Below are 10,699 nucleotides of genomic sequence, written 5' to 3'. Positions count from 1 at the left end.
TGTCCATCACGCTGCCCCGCCCCGCCCACCCAGCAGTTCCTAAGCAGTCACCAACCTCTACCTGCACGCCCGGTCCCGGCCCCGCCGGCCGCTGTGGCGGGCCCAGGCTGATCCCCTGCTGCCTTTTGTCAGCTCGGGTGCTCCACCGCCGCCTTGCCCTGCCACTCCCGAGCAATGCCTCACACGGCAACGCGCTTAAGACCTAAACCTTTGCCTTAGCTCCTAACTTGCAGTCTTTCCCTTCGTGTGCTGCTGGGACGGCTTAGTGCTCAGGCTTCGAACAGCGCTGCCCTCGGACACCACTACTGCCCTCCCATGAGCCCAGCAGTAACTCAGCATTCACAGCTAACAACAATCGCTCGCTTGCAAGCGAAGCCAACCTTCATACAGAGCTCTTTCAGTCTCAGCACTGACAGCCCAGGTATGTATGACAAGTCTGAGGATCTTTATTGCACAGTTACCAACGGCTAGAGGGATCAGTCACTTATTGTAGAATTCACAGGTAGGCAGCAAGCTGTAGTTAACAACACGGTACTCACTTTGGGTTTAATCAGGATGTAAGACTGTCCAGCTGTGCTCAAGCTACAGAGCCTACTCCAAAGGCTGGCAGTGAAAACCAAACCCTAAGCCTGGAAAGAAGCAATTGGCCCAACGAGTGATTAGGAACAAAATCAAAATATTGTCACACTGATGCCAGGGGAAAAAAAGAAAAGAAAAAAGGAAGACTTCAAACAGCAGCAAGTAAGAATATTCACCAAGGGGAATCAATAGCTTGGACAGGAGAGGGCTAGTCGTAGCCACAGCTGGAGCACAACACAACAACCTATTTCACTACATGGAGCAAGATGCCCTACACTTCTTGTGGTGTTCAATTAATCCACCCTCATCTCTTCCCAGCCAACTCACAGTGCAGCAGTCAGCCACAGCACTGTGTGCAAGCAGCTACTGAGAGCAGTCCACAGCCCCACATCCTTTGAAATGGACTAGTGTCATCCATCAGAGACTTGGAAGGTGTAAAAAAAAGGTGGAAGCTGTTTCACATCACTGCTTGGTGCCCTGCTTAGGCAGCAGTCCTGGACAAGGCTGCTCAAGTTATGTCTCTGGATACGCTGACACTGCCCTGTGGAGTGCCATACCATAGTGAACCCCAGCACTCATCAGGCTTACTTGGACTTAACTGGCATGTTGAAAATAGAGACATTGCAAGTACCATAAAGGCTTGGACACTCCAAGGAGAATTAGTATGGTCTGTAGTTCCAGTAACTGGAGAAGACAGAGATCTAGAAAGCAAGAAGAAAGGCAGGTAAGTTTCTGTATCCCTTGAGCTGCAGAAGAAAGAACATAGCTGAAGCGTCTGTGAAGGCTGAACCTCGCAGCGTTACCCACTCCCAACACTGCACTGCAGAAGGGGAATTTACTGCTACTGGCACTGAAGAGGCTTTGACCACAAACTTATTTGCTCAAAGTAGCAGCCAGGTGAGCTGCAGAGCTGGAATGGAGCACTAGTATATCGGAATCCAGTCTGCAGAAGTCTTCATGCCTCCTCTCCAGCACCCTGGCATTCCTTGCTTACAGCTCATGACTGGGAACACAAAAGCGTTTGCCTGCTCCTCTCCACCAGGTCACTAGCTAAGGAAAGACATTTGCCACATTACCACACATTGGTCCAGCTGGCTGGCCACCAGGCAGTGCCAGTCTGCCCTCTAGCTCCAGAACAGTGACCCCATTGCTTGTTTTCACTTTATATTCAAGTTGTGCAGAGTAACATCACATCAGATTCTTAGATCTGAGGTCCTCTTAAAATGGAGTTAAAACCAAAGCCCCTTTTCTAAGGCCATTACCTTGTCCTTCAGTTGCTGGCAAAGCTGCAGTGAAACTGTGAAGAAGACAAGGGCATCATTTAACCACGGGACAACACATTCCACCTTGTGGACATGGCTGACTTCATACCGCTGGCTGCCAAACTCACTGGAGTGGGGAGAAAGAGTGAGCACAGCTTTACACATGACAACACAGAACACAAAACTTTACTGTCCTGCATTCTCACAGATGATGACAATTCCTCCTCACTAAAACCAGCACATGGCAAAGTTACAGACTGACCAGATTTCGAGCTAAGCTAAATTTCATTGGGTTAATTAGCAACATCACCGCTTTCCAGAGTGACACACAGGCAGGAAACGCAGGTAGCAATTTTGATGGACAGCTCTCACCTCCAGACAAGCTCACGGCACTCTATGGGTGGGCTGTATCCTGATAAGTCTCATCTTTGGGCCTCTACGACCAAGTAATTCAAGAAACACTCTCATGGACACATGCGCATTCACAGTCACAGCAAGTGACCCAGCCCAGCTCCTCCACTTAACAGATCCTACAGTCAGAGGTGTGGATCTTGGAGCTCTTCCTCAGCATGCTCCTGCACCTGTTAAACAGCTTTAGAGTGACTGCACTTACAACATAGCTCCAGGGTTGTGTAAGATGGACCCTCCAGCAGGCTTGAAGTTCTAGAGGAGAAGAAAAAAGGTCGTTAGGATTTTGACACAGCAAACAAACTGCATCTGCCTGAGTGCTTTATTCTCATAACAGATCCATGTCGTTGGGTCTCTTCCTGCACCTTCATGAAAAAACAGGGCTCAAGTCCAAATTTGAAAACAAGAGAAGTTCCAGAAGACAAACAAAAGACAGGTTTTAGGTAAATACCTTTCTGGAAGGGCAGTAATTCATAAAGCTCCAGAGTTAAACTTTGTTTTTAGAGGACACTGAGCTGACCAAAATGCAAGAGGTGAAGCAGGAAAGCACCGATCAAAACTCCATTCAGAAAACCCAGGAGGATACTTTGCTGTGAAATGGATTAACACAATAATGTCCTTCCAAAATGGTGCTGAATTATCACACCGTATGGTAAGAGAAAGCAGTGCTTGGCAAATAGTAGTTGCTGGTTTTCCCTGGAGCACTGCTACTTTTTTCTGGCCTTAGTGGCTACGCCCCAGGCTAGATTTGAAGCCAGTGTTCTGTCTGCAGCAGATCTAAATACAGACACTTACCACCAGCTGCAGTCTTTTCTGCATTACCTTGTGCACAGGACACTGCACCGTGTAGCAGTGCAATGCCCTCCTCACAGCGGGACATGGAGAGGGGCAAATAAAGGAGGCATCACCTTGGTTGTGCTGGGCTGCAGCACGTGGAGCTGGTAGACAGTCAGGCACAGCTTGTTCACGTTGATGTAGAAGTTCACAAGGACGTCTGGAGGCAGAGCAGGGGTGAACATTTTCTGGTGAGAGAGCAAGCAGTGCCTCTGTCAGTGATAGCACCATTATTGCCCAACAATAGGAAACCACTGCCTTTTGCTAAGCCATACTGAGACAGACACAAAAGACTGAACAGCTTGCAGGCAATGGTTGTTCCTCTTGCTGCACTTGGTCAGATGGTGAGTGCATGATGGTGACAAAAAGGAGTCGAGCTCAAAAGGTAAGTTATCTCTGGGCAGAGAACAGAACCTATTCTCTGAGAGCCAGAGTCCTCACACTCAAGTCATCTGCTTACCCACAGGAAGATACCGAGCAGCCAAAAGTGCTTAGGGTTTGCACCTGCTTCAGCCTCAGGAGATGCTTCAGAAACCCACTTCCCCCAGGATGCAGCACAATATCCAACTGTTGCATGCTGCAAGACTGCAGGGTGGCACCACATACTTACCGTGAGGCCACCGGAGGCAATCTCGGGCAGAGTCAGCGCGGCCGGAGTGGTGAGCCGGTTTCGGGCCCTTGAGAGCTGCAACATCACAGCATCCATGAGCTACAAGACAACGTACAGCACACTGCTGAGTGGCAGTCCCTGGGCAGTGTGCTGCAGACTCCTACAGCCTTTTCAGAGTGTTACACCAACCACCCCCACCCCTTTGCCCTTCCAGAGATTCTTGGGAGGGGTGAGCTCCCCCACACATGCATTGTAATGGTTATCACCATTACAGGCACCTGTGAGACAGGTCAGGAGTGTTTAATGGCAGGGACTGAAGAGAGAGAGCAGCTATTCATTAGAAGAATAAGAAGAGAACGTGAGATCAGTTACTGATGCCACAGAAGCATTGACAAACTCCTCATCAGCTCTTCTGTAGGGCAGGCATTAAGGCAAGACAATGAGCTGCATCCTAGATCTCCCCGTTCCCCAACCACAGGTACAAGGCCTGCTGCAGGGGCTCCCATCCGAGCTAAGGCACTAGAGATCAGCTCCTTGTGAGCCCAGCCCTGCCAGAAACCACAGCTTAAAGAGTAAGCTGAACTTCCTCTGAAAGCTCCAGAAAGCATTTCCAAGCAGAGGGCTGGGTTTTACTGCTGTGCAGCAGCTGCTCTGTATCAGGCCCATCAACTGCTACCAGGAAGTGAGAAATCATCAGTAAATCACAAACACTAACTAGTCTTTGGTGTGCTGATGCCTGCCTTGTTTCCTGTCTCCCCAAAAGCAGTGACAGGGAAGAGCACGAGCTGTGTAACCACATCATCCAAGGGATCAAGGGAATTAGTCCTGGAATAACTGCTGTGCAGGAGGGCAGGCCTGCCCAGATGACCATCCACCATGCTGGAGGGGTGGACTTGATGAACTTTAGAGGTCCCTTCCAAACTCTAACATTCTATATAGCCTTGTTACTGGTGCTAAACTGCTACAGATGCACAGCAAGTGTGAGCTCACAGCATACTCCACACAGGTACATATGGGTACAGCTGGGGAGTCCATTTCCAGTAAGAGACTCTAGACAGTAAGTAACTGTGTTTAAAACAACAAATGGAGAGAAGACAAACACATGTTCCTGTCCTGGTAAAGAGGGGTAGGTTCTCCTTACCTTGAGAACCTCTGAACCCGTTTTGAACTGGTAGTTGACGTCTCTGTTCATAAGCAGGCAAATGGCCTTGTTAACATGGTTTCTGGCATCCTGGATCTGCAAAGGTGTAAGAGCAGCCCTATTAAAAGAATGACTCTGTACAATATGCACGAGGAAGTGCATATCTACTGCTTGGAGGGCATGTATGCTACAGAGAATTATGCATCCAGAGTGAACAATACCTGCTGCAACTTCCACTGCTTGTCCTCCCGAAACGCAAAGTGCAGGAGCTGGTTACTTTTGGGCATTTTCAGATTAACATCCTTGAAGAAAGAAACAAACACATGAGAGCAAGCAACCTCCATACGCAGGACAGAGACTGAAAGTCCCACTCCATTCTGTCTATCGTCCTGGCAAGCTGATTTCAGCAGTCCTGGTACAGCCAGAATCTCAGTCCTCCTACAGGAGGAGTTGAAAGGCATTTAGTGAACTGAAATTGAGGCAGGACTTGACCTCATCTCAGAAGGCCCTCAAGAAAATTTGTTATTACATAACAGAGCTGTTCAAGGAAAAGAAATGCCCCATGGAAGACACCACAGAGTGGGGAGGGATGGGTTAGATGCTGGACCTTGACAAATTTCAACAGCTGCTGGCCAAGATCTTCGCTTACTGGCATGGCATAAAGATGACTTCTCCCTCAAGGTCACTGAAGTGTAAGAGGGATGACTCCCACCCACTGAGTCAAAGCAAGAACCACTGCAAATACTCACAGCTTGACACAGGGCGTCTCCCTGCAGCGTCAGCACACCTTTCACCTGGTCTGTGCTGGAATGAGAAGAAAGATCTGGGCAACATAAGTCACAGGAGACCAGAGACACCTATCAAATTGCCAACTTGACACAGCCTCTCCCTGTCCCATGTAGTTACCCGAGTTGTGTTCCTGCCAGGGGTCAGCTGGGGGATGCAGATGAGCTCTACACACTTTCCAGTAGCCAGCACTTGGCCTATGATCAGTTGCTGCCCTATTCTTTACAAGCCACCTCATCTGAACTGCCCTGCTCAAACATTACCTCCGTTTCTGATGTCACACATAATGTTCCACCTATCAACAGTCTGGTTGCCGTTACAGGCAGCTCTGGCAGGCACAAAGACAAGGTATTAGAGGAGTTACTGACACTGGAGTGATACATGGCAGTGGAAAGCTATAAACCCCATCCTGCCTCTCTTCTCCTCCACCAGCATAAAAAAAGACTAAATAAACTAAAACCCCAAACCCTTTAAAAAGTCCTGCAGGGTGGCTCACAGTAGCAGTGGGAGAAGACCGAAGCACCTGGGCCTTCAAGAACTCAGCCATTCTTATGTTTCAGTACAGTACAGACTCTTTAGATCAGCACTTCTTAAGATCCATTTTGCAATAACAATGAATGAAAATGAGAATCAACTTTAATACTTTAAGATCTGAATAATGCAACCTTCAACGCCAGCACACAATCACTGCACTGTTCCACGAAATGATCACCAGGCTGTTCCTAAGGACCAAGGACCTTTGCAACAAGCTTGAGACTCCTGCCAGAGTGCAGCTACCCTGACCAAAGCCCATGCTGAAGATCAAAAAGTGGACAGCTGCTTCAGAACTGAACTTCCATAGCACCTTCTGCAGAAGTCTCAGCTTGCTCTTTGTGAAGTAGATTTATTATTGCCGTTTCAGGGAGACTAAAGCAAAGCCACAGCCAGAGTCAGAAACTAAGCCAAATGCAGAACTCAAGTCAGTCTTGCACTGACAACTCCCTGAGTGCCGAATCAGTACAATATCCCTGGGTAGGGGTGCCAAGAGCAGCAGGCTGATGCACCACACTGGTGTGTGGTCAGGAGTCAATGGCTATGCTACCACTGTCAAGAGGAAACGGCACAGCTCTGGCTAAGGCAGTCCCTGGAGCACAGCCACAGAATGCTACATTAATCTACCACCAGAGTCTTTGTTTGCTTTCCTTAAGGTGAAATCTGTTATTAAAGAAATGCTTTTTTCTCTGGAGCTGCTGTAGTGGCCTTTGCCATGGGTGCCCCAGGAACCCTTTTCTCCATCAGGAGGCCCCAGCACCAATGCAAGCACTGCTGGAGTGGGAGCCACAGCCTGAACAAGAGCGGCCCAGTGGAGCATCAGCAACTCCCTGATCACCACCCACCACTTACCCTGATGTGCTCAGCACAAAGTTCTCTTGCTTGATGGATCCTCCTGAGCCACTAGTGGGCAGGGCGAAGCGGAGAGAGGCTTCCTACCCAAGAGAAGACAGAAATAAAGATGAAGTGAGAGCAGGAATGCAGATGTTGGCAAGTAGCCAGAACTGTCACCTTTTCAAGCCTCCTGCAACCCATCTAGCAGAGCACATGAATTCTCCTCCAGCTCAGGCAAGGCTCAGCAGAGTCTCAGCCCATGCAACTCACCACGAAAGGCATCAGAATTCCTACAGTCCAGCACCACACTCCAGAGCCAGAACAGGTGGCCTGTGCCAGAGTGGTTACAAGCAAGCCACAGCAGCAGCACAGCACAGTCTTGCATGCCCCTTCCACAGTGCACTGCCACCAGCTTAACAGCAGGTCCCTGTGGGAAGTCTGGAATGAAAACCAGCTGCTGCCTGGTTCCAGGGGCTGGTGAGTGGTCTTTAGCCACCCTTCACCCTTAAGGCCATAATAAATTCTTTAAAACCACACACTATGAACAGACATTGCAGGTTACTGTCATCTGCTACCAAGTCACATCCCGGGTCAGCACTATAGCATTTCAACCTTCTCTAGCACCCACTCCTCTCTAGCACCTCCACCTTTTTGCACTGGTACCACACACGAACTGCTGTCAGAACCTCGCAACCTTACAGGGCTGGGCCTGTTGAAAACTGGTCTGGGAAAGTGCTGAGCTCTCCTGCACACAACCCCCTTTGGCTGCTTCACCACCTGGCTGCTTAGAAAATAGCTGAATCCTGCAGCCCAGGCTGTTCAAAGGTGCTGCAGGCTTCGCTGAGCACTTCACACCTCGGAAAGGGGCAGGGATCAGAAGAGAAGTGAGTGCATCAAGAGGACAGTTCTGAAGGAGGAGACCGCACACTACTAATTCTTGCACAAGCAGCAGCTTGTCAGCTAAAGGCTTCAGGCTTGTTTCTACCATCGCATGACAGTTACACACAGACACAGATTCTCTCTTTCAGACAATACTCCTATCCCTAAATGCCTGGCAGAGAGGTCTGCCTGCCTCCACTGGGCCTTTTCCAAGCAGCTCTCGCAGTGAATTGAGAACCCCCCCTGAAAATCAGTTGTACTGTGAGTCTTTGAGACCAGAGCACAAGCAGGCACTTGGGATAGCACTAGATGAGCATGACGGAGATTTTCATGCACCCTCTACCATGATTTTTTCCCACAGGTATAATCTACCACCATTCTCACACGGGAGAGTAAACAAACTCACAAAGTCAGATGCAGTATATTAACCTTACCTTCAAAATGTCTTGCAGCTGCTTCAAAACAACATGGACCTCTTCTTGTAAAAGCCATTTAAATTCTTCCTCCTGTGTGGTGGAAAGGCAGAAGTGGAACCGTTAGAAGTCAAACACTGGAAATAAGGCATATATGCAAATTATTTAAGTTGTAAAGACATTGCTAAGGCTATGATGTTTAAGTCATGTGGAAATAAAGAAAAGGATTTCTTCTTCTCCCCCACAGCCAAAACGAATTATTTTCATTCTTGTTTTGACTTTAACAAAGCAGCATCCATACAAATCACTGTGCCAATAATCACAGAATCAGGGCAGAACAGGCAACACTGGATGTGAATTTCAAAGTATAGAGCCTGCTGCTTCAGAATCTGGGGCACCTTTTAAGCTGCTGGAGTGGGCTGACCTTGGCTGATCGGCTGTCAGACACCCATCCAACCTCGAGAGGATAGAGGAATGAAGTAAGACGATAAACAGACAGGTATCCTTACCAATTGCAGTCACGGGCAAAACGGACTCAACTTGCAGACAAATCTACTACCAATTAGATGGTGAGAAACAAAGACAAAACTAAAATGCTTCTCCTTCCCCCAGTAGCATTTTGCCATGCAGCAGCCTAAAAATGAAGCAAGCTAAACTGAAAAGTGGGTAGGGGGAGAGAAAGGTCGAGGATTCCCAGTCATTTGGGGATATCTAGTAACAAACGAGTTCAGATCTGATGACGTGCCACCTCAGGCTTCAATCTGCCACGGAGAAGCTTGCATAAAGGAGAACCACACCTGAGCACTCCCATTAAACCACAAGACCTCACACAGAAGACTGTGAGAGAAATGGGGACGCAAGCAAAGGACGAAACCAGGAGACTGACAGCTGCTCTCTTATAAGAGGGGTGAAATTTTCCACATGGGAAGCATTAGAAGGGAAAGAATTGAGCAATTTGCCCTGAGAAAAATTGGAAAGGTGCTAAACTCAGCAATGCAATCCTGTGCTTCTTCTGCTAGACAGTTCCTGTTCTCCACGAGAAACTGACTGATGCGTCCCCACCTTATGCAAGAGTCATCCAAACAAAGAGTAGGACAAAGCATTCTGTTTCAACAAATCCTCACCCAAAACAGGTACACACAACAAACCTAGGTGGGATCCTCTGTTATCCTTCAACTCAGCGTGGGTTTAGGAGCACTGACTCCCACCATTTAAATCTGCTTTTGTTTTGGGGTATTGTGCTGACACAGTGGATCCTCTACATGCATTCTTTGTAACATTTTCCCTCCTCCAGGTTCCCAAAGGAACAGAAATCCTACAGGTAAAGCACAGCCTTTACCCCACTCTCGACACACAGACGTTTAAATCATCCCTGGTCTTTCAACTCCACAGCAAACCATCTTCCCTCTTCAGACAGAGCCAAGCCACGCACCGTGCCTGTCCACTGCACTGGCGTTGGACTTAGATGATCATTTGAGGTCTCTTCCACCCCTTAACGCTCTGGGATTCTATCATGCTGTGGGCTGTGTTTTTGACGGCCAGCCACAGCATTCCAAAACACAGGAACTTGAGAAAAAAATCTGGTTTTCATGTGCAGCTTTCCACCCAGCCTGGCTGTATCTCTAAAACTCTCTCCCTTGTCAGCAGCCTTTCGCCGCTCCTCCCCGCTGATCCAGCTGGAGAGGTGTGCAACATCAGCACATCAGCTCTCCTGCCTTTGCCGAATAGCCAAGGCTGCTCTGACGTGCTGCCATTTACCAGCTCTGCTCTTCCACTCAACGGCCTACCACACCGCCACAACAGTAAGGTCATCTTAACGCATTCCGCTGTTTAACGTAGGCAGGACTGGCTCCTGTGGGGACCTGCTCCGGAACCAACCGGGGCCAACAGCAGCTACGCTCTCTGCCCAGGGAGAGCGCACTCGAGCGGGGACTATTATCGTAACCGAAGGGGCGTCTGGAGCGGATCACGTCCTGCAGGATGACCGCGGGCCTAAGGGCAGCACGGCAACAGAGGCCGGGGCCGGGTCGAAAGCCTGCCCTGGTCCCACAGCCGCATACCCAAGCACTGCTCTGCGAGCCCGGCGCGGCCGCCCGACCACGCAGCTGTCCCCAGGCGGCCCTCGCAGCGCGCCTCAGCGAGGCGCCGGCAGCCGACGCCAGAAGGCGGCTCGGCCGCTGCCCGAGAGCAGTCAGCAGACGCAGCTCTCGGGCCCGGCAGCAGGAAGGGGCCTGCGGGGCGCCGGTAGGGCTGCCGTTTCCCGACTCACCAGCACCGCCCGCTCCGCCGCGCTCGTCATCGCCGCCGCCATCCTGCCGCCGGTCCCGCCCCGCCTAGCCTGCGGCTCAGCCCCGCCCGGCAGCGCGGCCAGGGCGGCGCTGGGTTGGGCTGCGCTGCCTGCCCACGGGGGGCGCTGCGGAGG

General features: G+C 50.0%; 1 protein-coding gene across 1 annotated transcript; it reads right to left on the bottom strand.

Moving 5' to 3' along the window:
• Window positions 1-422: 422 nt before the first annotated feature.
• Window positions 423-10,621, bottom strand: ROGDI (rogdi atypical leucine zipper). The gene is made up of 11 exons (XM_064153395.1): window positions 10,547-10,621; window positions 8,299-8,370; window positions 7,004-7,086; window positions 5,584-5,638; window positions 5,056-5,136; window positions 4,835-4,930; window positions 3,694-3,792; window positions 3,158-3,271; window positions 2,455-2,504; window positions 1,842-1,968; window positions 423-1,280 (listed from the first exon to the last, which is right to left on the bottom strand). Exons 1-11 carry the CDS (start codon window positions 10,586-10,588, stop codon window positions 1,239-1,241), a joined length of 861 nt encoding a protein of 286 aa, XP_064009465.1. The 5' UTR covers window positions 10,589-10,621; the 3' UTR covers window positions 423-1,238.
• Window positions 10,622-10,699: the final 78 nt, after the last annotated feature.

Source organism: Pogoniulus pusillus, chromosome 13, assembly GCF_015220805.1.
Source record: "Pogoniulus pusillus isolate bPogPus1 chromosome 13, bPogPus1.pri, whole genome shotgun sequence".
Classification (NCBI taxonomy): domain Eukaryota; kingdom Metazoa; phylum Chordata; class Aves; order Piciformes; family Lybiidae; genus Pogoniulus; species Pogoniulus pusillus.
The sequence above is the reverse complement of the archived record's forward strand: the minus strand, read 5'-3'. Positions and strand labels throughout refer to the sequence as shown.